Below are 23,512 nucleotides of genomic sequence, written 5' to 3' on the forward strand. Positions count from 1 at the left end.
AGGGGAACCCCTGAGCTTCAGCTTCCCATGGATGTTGGCAGGTCACATCTATTCTGAAGCAGAGATTTTTGTCCCTTTTTGTGCCAGAAACCCATTTGGCAGCTTGATGAAGCCAATGGACCTCTTCTCAGAGAATTTTTCTTAATGCATAAAATGAAATCTATAGGATCACCAGGGAAATGAATTATATTGAAAAGACAGTTATCAAAATATTAACAAAAATACTGGGATATGGGAATATATGTGATTTACTAACACATTTTTGATACGATCCAGAGGCAGGTCTAGTAACTACTGTTAATTAAAAACAGTGATGAGCATAAGTGATAGCATGGGGCAGCTACCACAACTGTAATAAAACATAAAAATACCTGAATTTGACTTCTAACAAAGTCATAGGTATTGTTCACACCTGTGATTTGTTGCCGGCTTCCATAATTGGAGAGGCTAAATCTCAGAGTTTAGGGAAGATAAGAATGTAACATTTTCTCCTGCCAGGTTCATGGCCCTCCAGATTCTATCTACAGATCCCTTAGAGATTTGTGGGCCCCCAGTTAAGAGCCCTGCTCTAAAGGGGGAAGGCCCCAGAGGGGAAATGGTGCTCCCTCCACTCGGGTCTGGACCCACAGGACAGTGGGATGAAGATCCAGCTAGTTCACTGCATCTGACTTAAAGGAGAGCTTCGGAGGACAGAGCAAGCAGGAGAGCCAGAGAAGAGTCAGAACACTGGGGGTTGCTTGTATTGGTGCCCAAAGAAGCAAACTATGGCCTCCTCTGAACAAATAGTAGCGAATTTCTAGAAAACCATTTTCTGTTTGTGTTGAATGTTGAGTTAGATTCTCCTTCTACAAGCATGGCTCCCCAGGATTCTTCCCTATACTTCAGTGGCACTGAAGTTCTGGTTTCAGAACACTAAGTGACCCTTCCAACCCCAAAAGGAGTCAGGGCTGTAGCATACTCCCAGGGAATAGGGGAGACTCTGACTCAAGTAGTGTCAAATGTCAGCCACAGCCTAGTAAATAAGACCATTTTGGCCTTTTACTTCCCAGACTGAACTTTTTCCGTGATACTCCAGACTTCCGTGTTCTAGCCTGCGGAGGAGATGGGACAGTTGGCTGGATTTTGGATTGCATTGGTAAGAATGGGCTGGGAGGGGCTTTAGAGTTTATTTATAATAAGTATATTGAAAGTCAGAGGAAGGCAATCAACAGGAAAGAGAAACGGAGCCATGTCTTGTTCATCCTTATTTCCATTCTTGGAGCATTGCTTAACTACATATCTACTCTGGGAGGAAGAGAGAAATGGAAGGATTCCCACAGATACAGGTGTAACTGTTTGGTTTCAGGCCTTGCCTCATAAGCATCTGTCACGGCCGGGGTTTGGGCGGTGGCAGCACAGACCAGTTTGGGGAGCTGTGAGGGAGAGAGGGCAGGACTAGGACTCCAGCCAGACCTAGGGTGGTGAGTAAAGGCCAGAGAATTAAGCATAGGTGTGTACATAGCCTGGGGCGAATCACCTTGAGATGAGCACCTGAGCCTGAGTCCAGAAAGCACACCTAGAAAGTGCAGCTCAGTACAAGCAAAGAAAGGTCACACTGTTGTGTGTCCAGTATGCTTAGATCAGAAGGGAAGTAGGGAGGGCCCAGGCTGGGAATCAGGAGGCCTGGGTTTCAGTCCAGCTCTGCCTGGATCTGTGGGTCCTTGGACATCTCATCCCCCGTAAATTATATAGGCTAACTCTGGAATTGTGTGTCATTCCTCCCATAAATACTGCATGTACACCTCCATGTGCGAGCTCTCCTCCAGGCACTGGAGATGTAACAGTGAACAAATGCATAGAAATCCTGCCCTCCTGGAGCTTCCTTTCTAGGGGGAGGAGACAGGCAATCAACGAAAAAACAAGGGAAACATACAGCATATTGGAAGGTGATAAAAATACAGCAGGGAAGGGGCAAGGTAGGTAGGGTCAGGGGTGGTCTAAGTCTAAGACCCAAGTGTTTGGGGAAGACCTCACAGAGCAGATGACTTTTGCATGGAGACCTGGAGGAGAGGTGAGCCGTGAGGATACTTGAGGAAAGAGCAGTTCCGGCAGAAGGAACAGCAAATACAAAGGCCCTGAGGTAGGAGCAGGCCAGGCTGCTGAAGGCAGCAAGAGGGCTGCAGAGCGTGCTCGGAGCAGGATGCGTGAGGGGAGAGTGACAGACAATGAAACAGAGATAGCACAGAGTCAGGTCACTAGGATATGCGGGATAGTAGACAGAATATGGCTTTCGTACAGGAAAGGTCCCAAGACGCTGCATGGTTTGGAGCAGAGGAAGGACATGACAGATCATGAGAAAAGGGCAGCAGCAGGGAGACCGGTCAGGAAGCTCCTGCAGTAATCCGAGTGACAGGTGACCAAGGCTTGGACAACAGGAGACACAGCGGAGGTGGTGAGGAGGAGTCAGCTTCTGGATATTGTTTGAAGGTGGAGGCAACAGGATGCGAGGAAGATAGGCGTCAGGGATGGGCATGGGCAGACCCTGACCGGGGCAGGGAAGGCTGCGCCTGTGGGGGTCATAAGCAGCCTACCACGAGGGGTGGGACCACACCCAGCACACCTGCCACCTTCTGCTCCCCACAGGCACTCTGGTTTCCATGGACACAGCCCTGCCAAGCAGCCACCCACGCTCTCCTGTCACCTCCAGCTCGGGAGTTGTTTGTGGGAGGGGGGAGGCATCCTCTGGGAGCCCAGGGAGGAAAAGCTGATCAGCAGAGGCTGGGTGGCTGCAGGCCTGGGAGCTGCTTGCATGCTTCCCTCTCCATCACGAAGGAGGATGTCGGCTTTGGTGGTTTTATAAAATTCATCTGCGGAGAACACAGGGGAAAGGGGATGCCCAAAATTGAAAGAATAAAGGTCATATGACAGGTTGGTGGCCTGACGAGAGAAAACAGTGGTGAAAGGAATAACTGCATAATGTTCATTCATTCATTCATTCGTTCAAGAATATTAAAGCACTTATTCAGTGCCTTCTGCCACCACATTTTGGTCCCCCCACTTACCTGTTTATGCTCTACAACCAGAGCGGTCTTTCCTAAATGTCAGTGGGTTTGTGATGTACATAAAACACATCAGTGGCTTCCCATTATTCTTAGGAAAGAAACAAAAGCCTTTTAAATGACCTACAAGGTCCTGGTGCTCTAGTAGCTGCCCACCCTTCCAGCCCTACTTCGTACCTCGATTCCTCTCCCTCTAAACTCCAGCTACCCAGTCCCTCTCTCAGACCCTTGAATATACCAGTCTCCCTTCTACCACAGGGCCTTTGCCCAAGTGCTTCCTCCGGTCTGGCATGCTCCCTGGCCATTCCTTGGTCAACTTCTACTTCAGCTCTCAGCCCCAAAGTGTGGCTTCCTCAGAGGAGCCTTCCCTGACACCCAGCCTCAGTCACCTTATTATATGATCACACTTCTTCCCTTTCCAATATGAATTTGGAATTTTGGATCATTTATATGAAGACTTTATTAGTATCTGTCTCTCGCTCTCAGTTGTAAGCACCATGAGAGCCTGTGTCGTGGCACTTTGACCCACTGTTAGAGCCCCAGTACCTAACATAGCACCTGACACATAGTAGGCCCTCAGTAAATGTGTGCAGAGATACTGTGATGAATGAGACATAGTCCCCCAGGGAGGTTACAGTGCATACCGAGAACAGACGAGTAGTCGATTACACGAAACACTGGAGAGGCACCTGGCCTAGACTAGGGCAACCAGGGAGGGCCTCCCAGAGGCAGCTTCTAAACAAACAGAGAGCTTGTGACTTTAAGGCACTGAATATACTTGAGCATGGTTGACCCATCGAGCAGGAGGAGGCTAGAGCGGAGGACAGAGCCTGGTGCCATGCTGGAGATGATGGGCACCATGACAGAGGGAGAGGAACCACCTGCCCTGGAGGGGTGAAGAGCCACTAGGGGAAACTGAGACTGGGGAAGTAAAGAGGCAGCGGCTCAGTACCGGGGGGGAGGAATCATGTACCTGAGCTCAGGCATCAGCATAGGAGTATCGAGAAGAGACTGCCAAGAGATCTATTACGGAAACAGCGCATGGAAACTGCTGTGTGAATGGATGCCGGGGGGGACAGGGACAAACCGAGGATGACATCCAGGTTTCTAGCCTCAACACCAGGAAGATGGTTGACTTTTTGAGATGGGGCCCACGGAAGGAGCAGACATAAGGCAAAGGGAGCAGCAGGTACAAGGGCAGGGAAGCAGAAATGCAGACCACGTGTTCCAGGAACAATGACAGAGCCCATTGCTTTGCTCTGTCCCCCACCTTAAACCTCCTGGTGGTGAGCTCAGCCCAGGGCCTTGCCTGAGCTCAGTCACTTGTGGCATGAGCCAGACAACCCGGGGGACCTGTGAACTCCCCCTTTTGCGGGGGTAGCCCTAGCATTCGCCACACTTGCTGATTCCCGTCCCCCCATGCGCACTCCTCAGTCAACCTCACCCACATCCCCGCACCGGGCCTGTTGCAGCTTATGTCAGTGGCGCCCCCTGGAGCCCAGTGGGTGCGCGAGCCTGTCCCACCTTCCTCCGTGCCACCAACATGTTGCTGTGGGTCTGCAGCCCCGTGAAACCACGCATGTTTGTGCTTTCTCCAGCGGTTCAGTCTGATGCTTCCTCACAAGCCGCATGGCAGAGCAGCTTGGGAACTGTGGATTTGCGAGTCTGGGAGGTGGGGGAAGTGACGAACTCGTACCTTGTGCCAAATAACACCTTGAGGTTTTGTTTGTTAGATACAATATTATTTTTAAGCTTTCAACCTGGATGACATTAGATGAGACAGCGCCAGTTTCCCAAATGCCCCACGATTCCTTGATTTCTCAGACCCAGCTGTGGTTACTCTCCGTGCACCTGCGTAGCCCCTGAAGCAAGGAGGAGCCTGGACTTGGGACCACAGAGATCTGGGTTTGGATCATGACTCCAGACTTACTTTCCCCCTCTGAACCTCACTTCCATCATCTATGAGGAGAATAATAATACCCCGCAGAGTTGCTGTGAGGGACAAATGGAGAAGGTGTTAATTACGATTACAAACTAATGGTTTCGAGGTGTACGCTGTCACCTCAAAGGAAAGAATTTGGATGAAATGAGGATAAGCAGGTGCAAGTTACAGGGAGACCGAGTTAGCTCAGTATGAAAGAATCCTTTGTAACGGTTCACACACTGCAGAAGGAAGAGCTTTAGGAAGTAGTGTGCTCTCCATTATGGGAGCTCTGCAAACAAAGATGCTATGGAGGGGTTTTAAGCGTCAGATCAGGGATAATTAAATAACCCACAGGTTCCGTAATCTGGTGGCACATGGTTTTCTCTTCTGCATGGATTGCAGATAAGGCCAACTTTGCAAAGCATCCACCGGTGGCTGTCCTGCCTCTTGGAACAGGAAATGACCTGGCCCGCTGTCTCCGCTGGGGAGGAGGTGAGTCTGCGTGCCAGTGGCCCTCCCCCGGGGACAAGCACGCCAATCTCCAGGGATGCTCTGCAGGGCTAGGCTGAACTTCCCTTCTAAGAATTCCATTCCACAGAGTCCTACCTACTCCATGACCATTCCCCTGCCCTCCAAGTTTTGCTGAGACCTGTGTTCACCCCTCAGTCTATTTACTCTGATCCTGAAACTCTCAGCCTAGAGCCTGCCCACCCCAGCAGAACATAGTCAGCTTTAGGGTAGGCTCCTCTATGTCCCCCACAATGCTCACTCTAGTAAGGGCTCACTCAGGTGTTTCCTGAATAAAATTCCCTCCTCTCCAAATTATTGCTCTTCTTCTGAATTAGGACTCAGAATGCAAACTGAAAAGCTATGTTGCCAGCTACTTGGGGCATCCAGATCATCATAGGCCCCCATGGTCATTGGCCCTCATTTTGCAATCCCCCTGTGGGGGATCTCAAAGTGGTGACCAGCTCACGGGACAAGGGGCAGGAGCTGAGGAGAACTCTGCAAACTGCAGCCGCCCCCATGGGGCTGGGAATGCTCCAGAGCGCAGAGGAGGTCAGGACAGCACATGGAAGGGGGCAGAGCAGTCTGGCAGGCAGAACTGGGATGGACTTCCAGATGGCTGATGGATTCAGCGAGGATTCAAGACCAGCTCAGGCAGTGGTCAGTGTTCAGAGCTGGGTGCATGCCTGGTGGCAGGAGCACAGGAAGCAGAAGCCAGGCCCAGAAGGAAGTTGGCAGGAACAGATGTCCTCAGCCCCACCCTGAGGCTAGGGAAGAGCCCTCTGTTCAAGAGGAACAAGCAGAATGTGGTCCCAGGCTGTGTGCATCCAGGCAGCATAGCTAGGCGCAAATTTCACGCAGGAAGCCCAGCCCTATGCTCCCAGAGAGCCTCCAGGTCCTCAGCTACATAGTTGCTACCATTGTTATCTTATGAGGCGTCCCTAAGGAGCTGACCAAACTAACAACTTGAAAACACTCTTCAGGGTTGCCCTAAAGGTAAGCAAGAACGTGGGGGTGTTAATCTGAAAGAAAAGATTGTCTCTCCCCCTAATCTCTCATGACTTAAAATTCACTTTCTATACTGCTTTTCTATTGCTGCATAACAAATGATCATAAATGTAGAGGCTTAAAACATCCATTTGTTAGCTCACAGTCCTGTCGGTCAGGAGGCCAGGAACAGCATGACTCGGTTCTCTGCTCTGGGCCTCACAGCCTGAAATGAGGGTGTTGGACAGGCTGTGCTCTTTTCTAGAGTCTCCGGAGGGAGAATTTGCTTCAAAGCTCATTCACATTGTTAGCAGAAGTGAGTCCTTTGTGGTTATAGGACCGACGTCCCTGTTTCCTTGCTGGTTATCAGCTGGGACCACTATTAAATCCTTGAGGCTTCCTTTTTCCTTGACAAATGGATCCCTCCATCTTCAAAGCCAGCCACGGAGAATCTCCCTCACCTGAAATCCCTCTCAATGAGAGCTTTGAATCAGTTTCTTAAGGAAAAGCCCAGTCCTGTCTAAGGACCCAGCCAGTTAGGTCAAATCCACTCAGATAATCACCCTTGCTTAAAGTCAACTGTGCCATATTGTATAGCTAATCATGACGGGGACTATCCTATCTTATTTGTAAGTCCTGGGAATTGCAGGATATATACCCTTGGGGGGTGGGCAGGGATAGGGGAGACCATCCTAAAATTCTGCCTACCACACTGTCCATCTCCAACATGATCCAGTCCTGGAACAGATCCTTTGTTCTCCCGTGTGCAGCTTCCCAGCCCCCCAGCCCGCCAATTCTCTAGGGCTTGCTGTGGCTACATAGGCCTGCCCACCTTTGCCCAGCCCCCACCCCTTTGCCTTCCAAATCTCCCCAGCTGCTTTGCCTTCCAAATCTCCCCAGCTTCTTTCTGATTACACCCTGTTGTCCTCTCCTTCTCCGTGGCTCAGGGAACCTAAGTGTCTCTGGCGCCCAGACACACTGGGGAGTCTCCTGGTCACAGATGCCCACAGAGTTCCCTGCCCTGATAGCTGCCTGTACATCAGCAACAAGTTAGCCTTTCTGCCCTGGGGTCACATGTAATGCCGTGCTCCACAGGTTATGAAGGGGGCAGCTTGACAAAAATCCTGAAGGACATCGAGCAGAGCCCCTTGGTGATGCTAGACCGCTGGCATCTGGAAGTCATCCCCAGAGAGGAGGTGGAGAATGGGGACCAGGTCCCATACAACATCATGAACAACTATTTCTCCATCGGTGTGGTGAGTTGGTCAAGGATTGCCTTTCTCATGGAAGAGAAACGTCTGGGTGGGCAGAAAGGTTCTGGTCCCCCATCATCCCTCTCTGGGTCCCTACTCTTCAGCTCTCCCAGCTACCCCAGTCTTGACTTGGGTCCAAGCATCCTTGCGTGTGGCCTGGGTATGGCCACCCTGAATGTACCAAACCCCGACCCTAGATGATGGAGGAAATTCCTTCCCCTATAATTGTAACTAACACAAGAAAATAAGAACTTTTTTTAAAAAAAGAGATTTACCCTTTGGATAATTTGAAACAGTTTAAAAGAAGTAACAGCAAGAAATAACCAAGGGGCGGAGTCAGGAGAAGACTCTCATGTGAGCTTCCAGAGTTGAGAATTCTGATCCTCCAAGGAGAACCATGTGGTCCCAAGTTGGTTTAGCTAACTTAGCTGTCAGAATTCCTTCTCTCCTGTTCTCTCCCCTCATCTCAGCTGTATTCCCTATACTCCAGGTGTTCATAAATCTCTGGGGGCGTCTCCTCCCAGCTGACCCCTCCCTCAGGTGAGCTCCATGCTCCTCCTCGGTGCTTCCACAGCCTTCTGTGTTCACCCTGTCAGTGTATCCTCTGCATTCGCGTGAAGGGATTGGTTTACTGTGCTCATTTCACACAGTCCCATTGCACACACACACACACCCAACACACACCTCTAACACATAACCCCCTACATACACACACACACACACCTCCAGAGCACAAGGACAGCACCACATTCCTTTCTTCCTCCAGCTCCCAGCACATCTAGCACAACCCAGTTAGTTTTACTGAACTCAGCTTCTGGTCCAAAGAGGATGGAGGTGGACCCTTCTTCCCAAACTTTTGAGGATGGAATCAGGGAGAAAAGAGATCCATCCATTCCACAGATAGAGCTGGGGTTCTACAACAAAGATACTAGCACTTATTGAGCACCTACTGTGTGCTCACCACTATGCTAGGCCTTATGTATTACAATCCTCATCACAGTCTTGCGTGTATCACTGTCCCCACAGTCCCCATTTTGCAGATGGGGCCTGGGGCCTGTCAGTTCCTGACTAGTTCCTTGACTAGTGAGGGCCAGGAACTGACACAGGCATGCTGTGCCTTACAGGCTTTCCTGGTACCCTGCCTTTGGAATTATGCCGCCCAGTTTCAGATGCATAGGAATCCCTCTAAACCAACCATCCAGGTCCGGATTGTGGGATAGCTGCTCTGGTCAACCATCCTCATCTGTGCCTGTTTTGAAAACTTTGGTGGCTTAAAAAGAAAAAGGAAACAGAAGGGGAAATGATCGATAGCTTAAGGGAAGAGCAGGTTTAAGGAAAGGGTTTTTTAATAAGACTAGAAGGGCGCCTGGGTGGCTCAGTTGGTTGAGCATCCAACTCTGGGTTTCAGCTCAGGTCATGATCTCAGGGTCTTGAGATCAAGCCCCACGTCAGCTCTGCACTGAGTGTGGAGTCTGCTTGGGATTATTTCCCTCTTCCTCCTCCTCTGCCCTTCCCCACTGTGCATGTTCTCTCATTCTCTCTCTCAAATAAATTAAATAAATAAATAAATACAATCTTTAATAAGAAGACTAGAAGAAGAACCACAGAAGAGGAAAGGATGTTTTAAAATACCATATATTTACAGAATTTAAAATTTACCATAATTATAGGTATTTTCTTGATTCTTATGACTACATGGAAGGGCAGTATTTTCTCCATTTTGTAGATAAGGAAACAAAGAGTCAGATGAAGGGACTTGCTATCATTTTCTGGCTCCTAAGCCAGCACTGTTTTTCTATTACTACAACAGAAGACAGAGGCATTGCTGGACCGACAGTCAGGGTCTGAGGGGACGGCGGATTGGACTGGCAGCATATTCAGGGTCCCTGTGCCCCGATTTGGTTTATCTCCCCAGCTCACCTGGCCTCAGGGGAGACGCCTCTCCCTAGGTCTCTTCGAGCTGCCCCCTCCAGTGACCTAAGCAGACCCCTCCTTCCTCTTCTTGTTGGCTCAAAGGCCCCTCTCCCTTTTGGACCCCCCTCAGGCCCTGCTTCCCCCAACAGGAACACACAGCCCTCAGCTACTGCCAATGGGACATGACCAACAGGTCTGGCGTTCAGGAGGCTTCTAGAGCATGGGCTTCCCATCATGGCAATTTCACAAAAACCTGTGTCCTTTTCTTAGAGTAACCAGAGTATAGCTTGCTAACATGTATTGAGTTCCTGCTGCACATGAGGCCCAGTTGGCCTATTGGTAGGTATAGTCATTATCCTTTTGTATTTTGTAAGAAGGAACTCTAGCTTAGAACAATACAGAGACAGGTCTCAGCTGGTGAGTGGTGGAGCTGAGAACCACTAGTGCTGAGCTCCAGAGCCCCCTGAGCTGTGGACCAGGAGCCATACAGCCTCTGCACAGCCCCCGCACAGCCCCCTCCGTCCTCAAATGCTTTCCTTTACTGGGGGGGCGGAGGGCAGCAGGGAGTCTCAATATTTAGTGTGTGACGGCTCACTGGTGCCCTTTGTCAGAGATGCAAATTCCACCCCCATGATAGATCTGGTTTGTATTCTGATTCGGTTGGTCTGGGCAAGGTCTGGAAGTTTGTATTTTTAACAGGCCTCTGAGATAATTCTGATGTAGATGGTCCCAACCAAGTGTTCAGTGAGTGGAGACAGCCCATCAGAACAGAGAAGAATGGTCCAAGAAGCGTTCCTACACAGGAGCAGAAACCAGAACTGAACTGGATGAAGGAGAAAAATGATAGTGAGGAGGGGACACAGGCCCTGCAAGCAGGCAGAGAGAAGGGAGAGCGGAGAGCGGAGTAGCAGGGCTGCTTGCCCTGCCTGGGAATTTCTAGATGGCAGCTTACAGCCATGGCTGCCTTCAGAGTCTTTAGCCCCACATCTTCTCTTTCTTGACACACTCAGCTCTGGCTGCCAAAACATGATTTTTTTTTTTTTAAGATTTTATTTATTTATTTGAGAGAGAGAGAGAGCACAAGTAGGCAGAGTGGCAGGCAGAGGGAGAGGGAGAAGCAGGCTCTCCGTTGAGCAGGGAGTCGGACATGGGGCTTGATCCCAGGAATCTGGGATCATGACCTGAGCTGAAGGCAGCCGCTTAACCGACTGAGCCACCCAGGTGCCCCCAAAACATGATTCTTGATACCTCCTGTCTGTTTCTACATAGTGCCATATGCAAAAAATTTCACTCACTCAGTATTTCCTGACCATGCATAAACACACCAAAAAGGAATAAACAGCCTCACCTTACCTAGATAACCTCACCCTAATCCCAAGAGCCATGATGATCATGGTTTTAATTCATTTTTGCAAATAAGTAGGAAGGAAGGAAGTTGGGGGACAGGAGGAAGGAAAGGAGACCACCTAATTGTCCCCCAAGGAAATGCATACAAACAGATTCTCCATCACACTCAGTGGTCAGGGTATTTATTTGCCTGGGGCTGACTTATAATAGTCCAGTCTGTTCGTCTTTCAAGTTATAAAGAACTTCACAATATCTTTCTCAATGATTATTTTTTTCATACGCCTTTCGCTTGTGCATGTTTAATATTTTATTGCGAAGCAGTGAGGAACCAGGATGGTTTTTATCTCCTTGGTGTACCCTTAGGCTTCTCTCAATAAAATGTTTGCAGGGTTTGTATGCTCGCTCTTTAAAAGTTGGAAAGGGAAATTCTTGAGAAAACAAGTAGCCAACACGCAACTCTAACAGAATCTGGGGCTGACATTTGCAGAAGCTCTTCCTCCCTATTTGACTTCCCAAACTTTGTAAGAGAAGACGTCGGTATGTAAACCAACCCCACAATTTTACTTCCTTGTGATAATTAGAGTCAGACTCCTTTGGCAAAGAGAGTCGTGCAAAGTCTTTGCCCCTTTCGAAGGACCTGGAATATCTGAGTGATGTCCGGAGTCTGCTCCCTTGTGTATAAAAGGGAGGACTGCCTCTGTGGTGGCCGCAGGTGGTAGAGCATTTGCCCTGACAAGTTCACTGGGGCCCCCGGGTGCCAGCAGAATCCATGTCATGCGTGGAGGGATAAACAGGGCAGACCCTCCTCTCCTGGCCCACCCGGAGAGCAACTGTGGCCCCATCGTCACCACATTTCCATCACCTACATATGTGCCGGCCCTCCACCAGTGACGAGTTGACAGAATCGGCCTTCTCCATCCCCCCAACTGATAACACCCCTTGGCAGGAGATTTTCAACATAATCATTCAGGCTCCTACTTCCTCTGGCTTCTCTGGCCTCCTCGTCCCTGCTCTTTATTTTTGGATTTGCAGAAATGTCAGGATGGCCAGGTATCGGTGACAGGAAGTTTGGGCCCATGAAAATAATTGCTGGGGTATGTGTAACTCCAAATGCCTCAGAGGCTCTGCTTTCACTGAGCCTCCACGGGAGGAGTGAACAGCTAATCCCTTGATTCAATGAAATCTATTTCTGATGCTAGGGGAGCCCAGGGGCCAAGGAGAGGCCGCAATCACCACACTAACCCGCACACCATTCTCCCCCTTACAGATTGTACTTCTCAGGCTTCATCAGCTAAGTTTCCACAATGATGAGCCCCCTACCCTTTAGGGAATTTATCAAAAAGTAATCATTTTCCCTGCAACTTTTCTGGATTCCCTCAGTGTCAGGTTCTTGTCTGTCACCTGTGAGAGCCCTTGGAGGTCCTAAGACAATGGGACTCACTGAAAGGTGTCTGGGACAAAGGGTCTACACTCTTTTTCATCCTCCGATCTGCCATAATTTTTCAGAACTATTCAAATTCCAAATGATCTGTTTTATTGTCTCCTTTGTCCTTTTCATCTCCATAAGTTGCCCAGGTGACTTGGCCCTGTGTTGTCCAATATGGTGGCCGTTAGCTGCATATGGCGATTGTGTACTTGCAATGGGGCTAGTCTAAATTGAGAGACGCTGTTAAGTGTAAAATACACACCAAATTTCAAAAATGTAGTATAAAAGAATTTTAAATATCTCAGTAATTTTTATACTGACTACATGTTGTAGTGATAATATTTGTCAGTGAAAATATATTATCAAAGTTAATTTCACCTTTTTCTTCTCACTTATTAATGTGGCTACTAGAAAATTTTAAATTTATTTCTATCAGCACTGGCCTAGACATCCAAATATCTCAGAGTCCAAATGACGGCAGCTTATATTTGGAAGGGACACAAAAATCTTTTGGACTTTCAGTTTTAACTCAGGAAAGAGCAGCCCATCATCTCCTCTGTTCCTCACACCTCACAGAAGGGACACCGGAGAGTGACCTTCAGAAATGCCATCACTTCCAAGGCTTTGCAATTCCCATCTCCATCCACCTGCCCCTTCAAAAATGGAAGTCTTATTTTGCTGTAATTATTACCAAGAAAGGGTTTGAACCGTTGTAGCACTGGTTCCCAAAATTTAAAGAAATCACTATTGAATATAAACACACCCAGCTCAGTGCCTGCCACAGAGCTCAACAGAGGGTGAAGGTGAATCTCCGCTCTTTTAAATCCCCACGTAGAGAAACGTGGTCAGAGTCAGAGTCTTTATCATGTCCTTTTCAAGACTCAACAGCAAAGGACCAATACTCAACAGCAAAGGAACTGCTCGGCTCTCCCTTGCTACTTTGTGTGTTTGTCGGGAGATTACATTGGAACCCCGTGCTTAACTAACAATATCGTAAAGGCTGGTCTTTGTGAAAAGAAGCTTTGCAAAACCTAGTTTAAAAAAACAACAACAGGGCACCTGGGTGGCTCAGTTGGTTAAGCGACTGCCTTCGGCTCAGGTCATGATCCCGGAGTCCTGGGATCGAGTCCCACATTGGGCTCCCCCTTCTCTGTGGGGAGCCTGCTTCTCCCTCTGCCTCTGCCTGTCACTCCCCCTGCTTGTGCTCGTTCTCTCTTTCTCTCTGTCAAATAAATAAATAAAATCTTAAAAAACAACAACAACAACAACAGGGCGCCTGGATGGCTCAGTCGGTTAAGCGTCTGCCTTCGGCTCAGGTCATGATCCCAGGAAGCCTGCTTCTCCCTCTGCCTGCCGCTCCCCCTGCTTGTGCTCTCTCTTTCTCTGCCAAATAAATAAATAAGATCTTTAAAAACAAAAACAACAACAAGGATAAGAACTGTGCAGAGGGAGGGAGCCTGTGCACATATCCCTGAGAATAAGAAAACCAGGAGCCAGTCATAGTCTTAGGGGTATAGAGAGGGTCGCAAAGCACAAATCATGCCAGGCAACGTGTGATGGCTTTTTTCTTTCCTCCTCTTTCTTTCTTTTCTTTTCTCCTGACAGAAGAAAATTAGTGCTTCAAAGGAACACAAGTTGATGGAATGTTTTCTTGAATTCTAGAGAAGCATTTGACAGATTTCACATGAATCTTTATTCAGAGTGTTCACTGAAACTTGCTCAGAGCCAGGGAGGGAGAGCGAAGACCTGCTGTCTGGGGAAGCCACCCGGGACAGGCTTGGGGGGCCCCGCACATCTCCCACCATGTGTCCACAGGGGGGCCTAACCAAGACCTTCAACTCTTCATGTGTCTTAAAGGAAAAACGAAACAATCAGTAACTAGAGTTTAAATGTTAAATTCCCAGGCACCTGGGTGGCTCAGTCAGTCAAGCATCTGCCTTCAACTAGGGTCATGATCCCGGGGTCCTGGGATCAAGCCCCATATTGGGCTCGCTGCTGAGCAGGGAGTCTGCTTTTTCCTCTACCCCTTCTCCCTGCTTGTGAGATCTCTCCCTCTAACTCAAATAAATAAATAAAATATTTTTCTAAAAAAAGAAAAATAAATAAATGTTAAATTCCCAACACATTATTTCAGCAGGGAGTGTTGGCCAACCACACACCAAAAAAACCCAGAGCCTCGACTTGCCTCTGTAGTGGGTTGCTCGCTGGGTTTACTCTGCCAAGTACAAGTATGACAGAAGCTCCTCTTGACCCCCTAATTTGCTTCCAGACTTTGTCTCCCACCATTATCCTATATTTTACTCACCACACACAGCACATGCTCCAAAAAAGGTTCTCCACTGAACGATACCTCCTGATGTTAAAAAATAATAACGTTCAGAAATTTTCTTTTGTGAGTCCATACCAAGAAACAGAATTAATATGCATTGGCTTAAATGGAATTTCAGTTCTCTCTTAGCCATATAGTGTAGTAAACGAGTTTCTGTAGCTTTTTTCCTGCACGTATCTGAGTCAGCTCCCTTGTTTCTGTGTCACTCCCCACCCCCCAACCCATAGCTCGATTCTCCTGTTTCTTTATAAAGTCCACCCCTGCACCTAACGTGTTGGCATGAGGCCTGAGCGGTGAAGGGGCTCAACACATTCTTCTGCTGGAAAATGAGACCATTAATGAGGATGAAAGACCAAGTGTGAGGAGGAAAGATGAGCTCGGTTTTAGGTCTGAAGCTCAGGGTTGGTTCTACAGATACACGTTGTGGAGACATCAGAGATGCTAGTAATAAGTGTGAGAACTCGAGATGGTCCATGACATGGAGTGTAGGCTACAGATAGGACTCAAGGCTGAGAAGTTCTGGTCAGAGAATGGAGAGCCCAGAAGCATGGTGTCATGGGAGCCTTCCTAATAGTGAGTTCTGAGGAGCAGGTGGTCAATAGCGCAGCAAAGGGGTGTGCAAATAGAAAAGCAAAGTGTCCATAGACGGTGGTAGTGCGACTCTTCTTGACCTTGGGGAAGGTCCTTTCTGTGGAGATCAAGTAAAAGAAGGCAGAAGTTTCAATGTATTTTTATTATCTACTAAGCATGTTATTCAATGCTACTAATTATTTCTACTGATATGAATGATTAGAATTAATATATGACAGCATCCACCAAAGTCAGTTTTCTGGGTTTGACAATGTACCATAGTTACATAAGATGTTATTGGGGGAAGCTGGGTGAAAGGGATACAGGAACTCTCTGTACTATTTTTTGCAACTTCTTGTGAGTCTTAAAATATTCCAAAATAAAAAGTATTTTTTAAAAAGAGTTAATATGGAAAGGCACTTCCAGAAATTCACACTCAGCCCCACGCGCACACGGGCTTCTGCACTGTAACTGCCCCCACACCCAGATACCCTCTCTCCCCTCAAAGGGCAGCGGCTGTCCCCTTCATTCACCCTAAACTATGGCCGAGAATGAAAACTGCAAGGAGTCGACCAGCATAGGCTCTACAAGCACTGGTGGCTAGCTCCTAACCTTGGACCTGGTGTTCACCCTTTGCGGGAGCCTCCTGTTCTCCCCTATGACATGGACTCTCCAGGGTTGGGGGATTTCAGTGAGAGCCTGTGTGCTTCCTTTCTTTCCGCATGGCACGGTCATGACCACTAACCAGGCTTTTGCTTCCCTCTCTTTCCCTTTCAGGATGCTTCCATCGCACACAGATTCCACGTGATGAGAGAGAAACACCCTGAAAAATTCAACAGCAGGTAAGAGTGCCGTGAGGCTGCAGCCCCCGCCGCACGGCCCGCCGGCACCGCCCCTCCCCCACGCAGCCGGGCCAGACCGAGGCCTCCACCTGCTCTCGCCCAAACGTTCTGGCCCGGCAGCCCAGGGACTTGGCTTTCCTGCCACGTTGCCGGAAGGACGGTTTCCATTTCCAAGCAGAAAACGGTGTCAGAAACCTGCCGCAGCCTGGCCGCCTGTCCCCTCCCAGAGGATGCCGTGCAGAGGGAAAGATTGCGGGGCTGGCAGGGAGGGCGTGGTATGCCCGCCGTGAGGGGTGGGGATCTGCTCTTGGCTAACTGGAGCCCGCCTCCCGGGGCTTGGCCGCTTTCTCTAGACGGAAAGCTCCCGCAGCCCTAGCCCACCCCGGAATTTCTGTGGGGAGGGCGAGGCAGGATGGCCAGGGCGGGGTGTTGGAGAGGGGGCCTCAGATTCTCTCTGTCTCGAAGGGAGGGAGCGGCAGCGGCGGGGCCGGGGCTAGGAGGGCAGAGAGGGCGTCGCCTCCGCGTCCCCCGACAGCAGAGGGCCTCAGAGAGAGGCCCCTGCAGGGGCTGTGAGACCGGGAACCCACCAGGTCCCAGCCTCAGCCCTTGTGTGAAGCCTGAATGTTAGATCCAAAATTACAAGGAGAGAGAAAACCAGATCTTTTGCAAACAAAACTAAACCCTTCTTGCTGGTGGGAGAGAATATGCGAGAAGTGAGTTGTGACTGGCATATAGCTACCCCTGGGATTGCTAAAATACCTTTCTCCATTCTTTCTTTTTTTCTTCTCGTTGGTTGATTTCCATCCCTTTTCCTCTTTGTTGTGCCCTTTCAAGATGACCGTTGGCTCCCACCCCACCCTCCAGCAGGTGGGGAGGAGGAATGCAGACTGAGCCTGAAGGGAGTGACTTACGTAGCCCATAGGATTGAGCAGAGGTTGTCCGAAGACATTTGTTTAAAGATTCACACCCCAAAGAGCACCATCATTTTCATTGCTGCTCCTTTCCCCTGACCCCACTGCCTGGGAGGTTAACCCGGGAAAAAGAAAGTCTTATCATAACATACTTCAGCTTCAGGAAAAGTGATCTATGGGATCTACTAGCTGAACTAATCTTCTTAGCGTGGGCCTTCTGTCCCAAGCCTATTCCATCTGGCTCTCTCACCCAGCCTACGCATACTTACAAATCACTATTAACAGGTATACATTTAACCCCCACCCTTACTGTAATCAGCTGACCCTCCTTGTACATTCCTTGTCACTCTCACATGCACGCTAAAGTATTCCTTCTCTTCCAGCTGTTGTAGACGTCTTAGGTGCTCTTTTCACAGAGGTGGCCTTATGCATACTCATGCACACATACTTGTTAAAATGCCATATGCTTGTGAGATCCATAGGGGTTCTGCTCATTCATTCATTCCACACTAGCTTTAGAAAATAGACTCCGTGCCAGGCACTGTTCTGTAGGTGTTTTGAACAGACATGTGTAGGGGCTCACAGTCCAGTGGTGCGGACCTGAAGGCAGATATGCAGAGTGACTTGTGTTCAGTGGTATGAATCGAGCTAACCTATGGAACACAAAGCAAGGACATGGAATTTGGCGTGGAGGGGCTTCTACCCATGGAGATGCCAAGACGTGGGAAACAAGTGTGTATTTTCCAGGTTGGCAAAAAGAGAAGGGTAGCCCAGGGAGAAGGAAGCAAATGTACGGAAGGATAATAACAAGGAGTGAGAGAAGGCAGGATGCCTGGGGAAGAGCAAAGGAAGAAGCAAAACCCCTGTAGTTTGTAGTGAGTGAGGAAGCAGAGGGAGGCAGAAATTTCTCCATATTCCATAGATCAGTAGGTCAACACAGGACATAAATAGAGTAGTTGTCAATTGCCCACATGATTAAATACAATTAGAAAGATACCTCTGTCAGAAAAAAAGTTGTCATTGTGCATTTCACTGTGATCTTGTGACTGTTTTTCCTTCCCATTTCCCCATCCTATTAATAAGACTATTCTGCAGTTAGCTGCACACCCTTCCCCTGGTCGAGGTCAAGGTAGTGTGGTCGCCCAGGACGAGAGGCACACAGATTTGTGTATAAATCCACATGCCTGCAAATAAGTGGAGACCTAGTGGCACAGAGGTGGGCCCTGTTGCATAAGGTCCTAGCAGCCTTCCTAGTAAGAACTTTGAGTCCCTGCTGCTTCTACCCCGCCTGCTTGCTCATGTGGAAAATACTCATGAGTGCCCACTTTGTCCGCTGAGAGGCAGGCGAGCAGCCATTTTCTCCAGGCTTCCTTATTTAGCTTTGGAGATGGTTTTAAATAGGCAGGTGGTTGTTGCCATGGTTACCCCATTACACCAGCGGCTAAACTTAGGAAGGGCCACAAGGGATAGGAAGAAAGCTTGATACCCGGGATTTGGAAATGTAAACGATATTATCAAACGAGCCTTCGTTTTATTCTGCTGAACTGAGGTTTTCCAGAGAGTAGTCAGGGCTTGGCTAGATGTCCTTACGGTGAAGGTGCCGGGCTGGGCATTCGGGGACAACCCTGAGGTTAAATCTAGGAAGTTGTAACTGTTTTGTTTTGTTTTGTTTTGTTTTGTTTTGTTTTGAACATGGGCTAGAATTTATCAGGGAACTTGAATCTTTCACAAGGCTCATTCAGTTTTCTGGGCTATTCTAACAGGAATTCTTAACCTGAGGTACAAAGGCTGCAGGAGTTCTGAGAATACCTTGAAATTGTATAGAGGACACTGAATATAGTTTTCTGGAGAGAAAGTCCATAACTATCAGAAGGCTCTCACAGGGACCCGTAGCCCTCTAATGGTTAAAAGTCATAATTCTGAGGCCTCCTTAATTCCTAAAAGGGGCTTGGGGTTTGGTTGGGGTTTTAGGAAATTCTTCCTCTGGTGGCTTCTTTACACAGGTTGTTGCCAGAGAAGGTGGCTAGTTGTCCAAAACTAAGTTATGTTCCCTAGTGGAATAGCTTTGTTAATGGAGCAAGAACCAGACCCAAGAAAGCAGGAACATGAGCCAAATGCGATAGGCAAGGATAAAAAGGCCTTTAATGGCAGAGATGGGGCTATTTTTGGTACATTCTGCTTCCTAATCATTGACAGGCTAATAATTAATTGCTAATTTAGAAATATTATGAAAAAGTATCATCTTGTTGTTGGCAAAAACAACAGAAGACAGATTTAATTCGACTAAGATTCTAACATGTTAGTTAGAAGGTGTTTTAGGCTACGAGGGTAAATAAAACCTGATTGCTGCCTTCAGGGAATTCATCGTCTAGCAAAGAAGGAAGAGTAATCTTCAAATATCTTTTACAAAGTGATTTTCACATACATGGAGGTTCCATTTTGTAGGTCATACAGCATAAAGGAAGTTGGATAGCGTAAGACACTTATTAATGGTTGTATGCCTACATCATTTGTAAATGAATTGTTTGGAGTGCAGAAATGGTGTTATAAGGGAACCAAAGTAAGAACTGTTATTTTTTGAGCTCTTACTAGGTGCCAGCTGATAAACTAGATTCTTCAAATACATTATATTATTGAAATCCCAAGATCACCTTACAAGGGAAATATTAGATAAAGGCATTTTATAGATAAAGACACTGAGGCTGGGAGAAGCTAAGTCACATAACTGAAGTCAGACATCTTTTTAAGCACCGGAGCTGGTGTGATTCTAAGCTAGCTCCTAACTCCTCCAGAGTTCAAACTCTTGTTTTCTGCACTTGCTGTCTCCGGTGGATTTCATTCATCAAATACCTATTGTATATCAAACACGCTGATGGGTACTACATACATGGTCCCACTCAATGTTCATAATAACATGCAAGGGTAAGTGCTACTCTCTCCATTGTAGAGATGAAAATATTGAGGCAAAGGAGGGTAGAGCTTTTATCATCTCTATCCATCTTTATGGATTGTCTCTGTGGGAAGATGCCTCCTGAGTTCCAAAAGGGGACCACAGGCACACCACCTACTCTTAAGTTGTGTGGTATGACTATTCTCCCTATCTCAGTGTCCATAGCACAGAGCAGGACCAAATATATGATTAGTGCAGCCCACTGCAATGTCAAAATGCAGGGCCCCTTGTACAAAATTATTAAGAATTTCAAGTCCATGGGAGTAGAGCATTCATTAAGCCAAGTACAAAGCCCTTCTGAGTGTCGGGCTCCTTGCACCTATGCACATTTCTCTTCCATAAGCTGGCCCTGGCAAGCAGAAAGGAATTTATTTTTTTAAAAAAATCTCATACGTGCCAGGGCTCACAGAGGGGGGAAGTTTGCAATAAAGGTAAAGGAACGGAGGAAAGAGGGCTTCAGCTAGGGAGGAGGGAAGGGATCGTCAGTCCCTCAAACAGGCGGTAGTCAGTATTAGCAGATGAGCTGATGACACCGCTGAAGTCTTGCAGATATCTAAGAACCAATCCTCCATGGAGTTTCTGGATTAACTCTCCATGAAGGATTTTTTTTATATATGGAATATGTACACAAAAGCTACCAAATTCCAGTGTCACTGTGGTTGAGTGTCCAGAAAGAGGAGTCTAACTATGGAATTTTTCTGTTGTTGCTCAGAAACTCAGAACACTTGAGGAATGTGTTATTCCAAACCTGTTGAGTGCCATCCACTTGAATATGTCCCTCAGCAGTTTAGGCTGAAGCAAGATATTTCCTGTTAGGCACTTCAAAGGGACCGAAACAGTGCTTCATTCCTACCAAAAGCTGACCACCTTTCCCAAAAGCCCTTGGGTAATTAATAGACTCTGGAGTGTTAGCTTTCTTGGAACCAAGCCCATGGAGTAATTGATGAGGGGTTCCCCCAGAAGCCCTAATGTAGCCCGAGACCATAAGAGGTTGGAAATACATCTTGCAAATAACTAAGCACTTAACAGGTATTTATAGAATGAAGCAGCAGGGAAAAGTCTAAGTTGGCATCAAAAGTTGGCTCTGCGACTTACTAGCTGTGTGACCTTGGGCAAGTTACTTAATCTCTTTAATCCTTTGCTTCCTCCCCTGAAAATCTTGCAAGATTGCTAGAAGTATAAGGAGATCATGTGTAAGTTCATGGCACACAGTGGGTAATCAATAAACATTTGTTATTGAGTATTGTTGAATAACAAGCATGAGGAAAACACCTTAAATTGCCAATGAAATCAGTCATCATGAAGTCTTTGCTTTATTGGCATGGCCCTTGAACTGAAAAGTTGGAGGACAACTAAAAGTTGGAGGAGACCCCATCTGTGATACACTGAATCTATCATAATTCCTCTCCTAGGGGATGGGAGGATAGCATCAATTAGCCAGGATTGAGTTGGATTCTATAGGCCTGGAGCGATAGAGAAAATTTCCTTCATAGGATCCATGGGTGTTCAAGAGGCAGAGATTTGGGATCTGAACACCAGAGATGCTAAGTCCAAATGCACAGGCCAGGCTAGAGACAGGATCAAGGTTGGGGCCACAGACCCCAGCTGACAATGGTAGGAGGAGGAACAGGGTAGGAGTGAGTAAGGGGGAGTTGCTGGGCAGGTGTCATGTGCTCCATGGGATACCTAGGGCTTACCAGCTGGGGCCATGGAGCGCAGTGTCGGTGGGTAGGGGGATGGCCAAGGGCAATCCGACACGATTCGTGACGACCCTTCCTTCATTCATGCTGACTCTCCCCTCACCCACCGAGCATCTCTTCTCCTACTTTAGATGAACACGGAGATACTCTGTAGGAGGCAAAATAGAAGCCAGTGAAGCTCAAATCATACAATTCCGAAAATGAAAGGGCCTCCCCTCTTGAATACCTGAGTATCCGAAGTAGTCCCAAGCAGAGACTGTATCACCATTTACATAAGACTTTCTTCTTTTTTTTTTTTAATCTAGAAATGAAACCATTCTAACTCATTCTTTCCAGGAGCCCTGTGAGGTAGCCTAGTGTTACAGCCCAGGTGTTTGACTTTCCCAAAGCATAAAGGTACAACAGCAGGGTTAAAATCCTCACCATTGGAGGCTTCATTCTGTGCCCTGAATTGGGTTTTTCTCCTCCTCGTCTAATACTCGGCACCCAAGAGAGACCTGCCCTAAGTACCCAGGGGTCCAAACTGTCTTGCACCTGTTTCCCTCAACATATCAAACTATTTTTTCAAACATCTGGGATTCAGAAAAACCCCAAGTGAAGTTGATTATGGCATTTCTATTTTTATTCTTACTCCCATAGATATTTAAAAAGGAAATGCAAACCTTATGCTTTGTGTTCAAGTACCTTTGACTCTTCAAGTCAGTTCTGACAGAGCAGCTTACTTAATTACTGGAATGTTTATATACTAGCCCACAAAAATGTTTTATCCCCCACCCTCCCCACCCATCCTTGGAAGAGATGCAGGGAGTAAAATGAATGAAATATGGGTTCATGTTTTTTTCACCAAGCGTTCATCATTATGCAACTGCATAAGTTCAGGGGTTTTTCTTGGCTGTCTTACTTGTTTACAGTCAGCCCTTGATTATTTGCAGAAACAAGGGAACAGCAACATGGATCATTTAGAGCTGTGAATGTTACTAATACTTGTGTGCAAGTCTCACTACCTCAAAGATTCACAGCATTTTAATAATATGATGAAATCACATTGACTCTTTTTTTTAAGATTTACTTATTTATTTTTGAGGGAGAGAGAGCACATGGGGAAGGGCAGAGGGGGAGAGAGAGTCTCCAGCAGAGTCCCCACTGGGCACAGAGCCCTACAAGGGGCTCCCTTTCACGACCCTGAGATCATGACCTGAGCGAAAATCAAGAGTCGGAAGCTTACCGACTGAGCCACCCAGGTGCCCCGAAATCACATTGACTCTTAGCATTTCCTTCATTTTCCTCCTGGCTCCCCAGCCCACTGGAATGGGTAGCACAGCTTCTCAGACTGGTACACAGGAGCAGCCTATGAGATCTCAAGGATCCTTATAAAGTTGCTGGTTTGCCAGAATAGTTCCTTATTGTAGCTTAACAGACCTTTTCTTCTAACCCCTGCCAGGCTCAAACAAGAAAGGTATGATTCATGTCAACAAAGAGTGGAATCAGTTTGTGATAACATCAGAAGAAACTTGAAAGCAAGCTATATTTTCAAGTTTTAGAACAGATAATCCAAAAATTATCAGTATTTATTGGTTGATTGATTTTTAGAAGTATTTCCATCAAAGAGCTCAAGATGTAATAATATATCATCAAGTTCAGAAGAGTTAAGGTCAGAATGATAAGCTCCCGGAAGAAAGTCAAAGTAAGTTTAAGAACTGGCTAGCTCCTCAAATGGGTGTTGACAGTGTGGATGCTTTCCAGAGGGAAGAGGTCAGGAAAGTGCTATAATTTAATGTCTTATAAGGAAAGACTGAATCTGGGATTGTTTCACC

General features: G+C 47.4%; 1 protein-coding gene across 5 annotated transcripts in view; it reads left to right on the top strand.

Annotated features, from left to right (window-relative positions):
* DGKG (diacylglycerol kinase gamma) overlaps positions 1-23,512 on the top strand; it is a 205,413-nt gene that overhangs the window by 93,572 nt on the left and 88,329 nt on the right. For all 5 annotated transcript variants that reach the window (XM_032406961.1, XM_032406959.1, XM_032406960.1 and 2 more), the window contains 4 exons: positions 1,050-1,135; positions 5,365-5,454; positions 7,552-7,712; positions 16,073-16,137. In XM_032406961.1, the coding sequence (XP_032262852.1) occupies positions 1,050-1,135; positions 5,365-5,454; positions 7,552-7,712; positions 16,073-16,137 (402 nt within the window). The remainder of the gene's footprint in view (positions 1-1,049; positions 1,136-5,364; positions 5,455-7,551; positions 7,713-16,072; positions 16,138-23,512) is intronic.

This window comes from Phoca vitulina, unplaced genomic scaffold (assembly GCF_004348235.1).
Source record: "Phoca vitulina isolate PV1807 unplaced genomic scaffold, GSC_HSeal_1.0 scaffold8, whole genome shotgun sequence".
Lineage (NCBI taxonomy): Eukaryota > Metazoa > Chordata > Mammalia > Carnivora > Phocidae > Phoca > Phoca vitulina.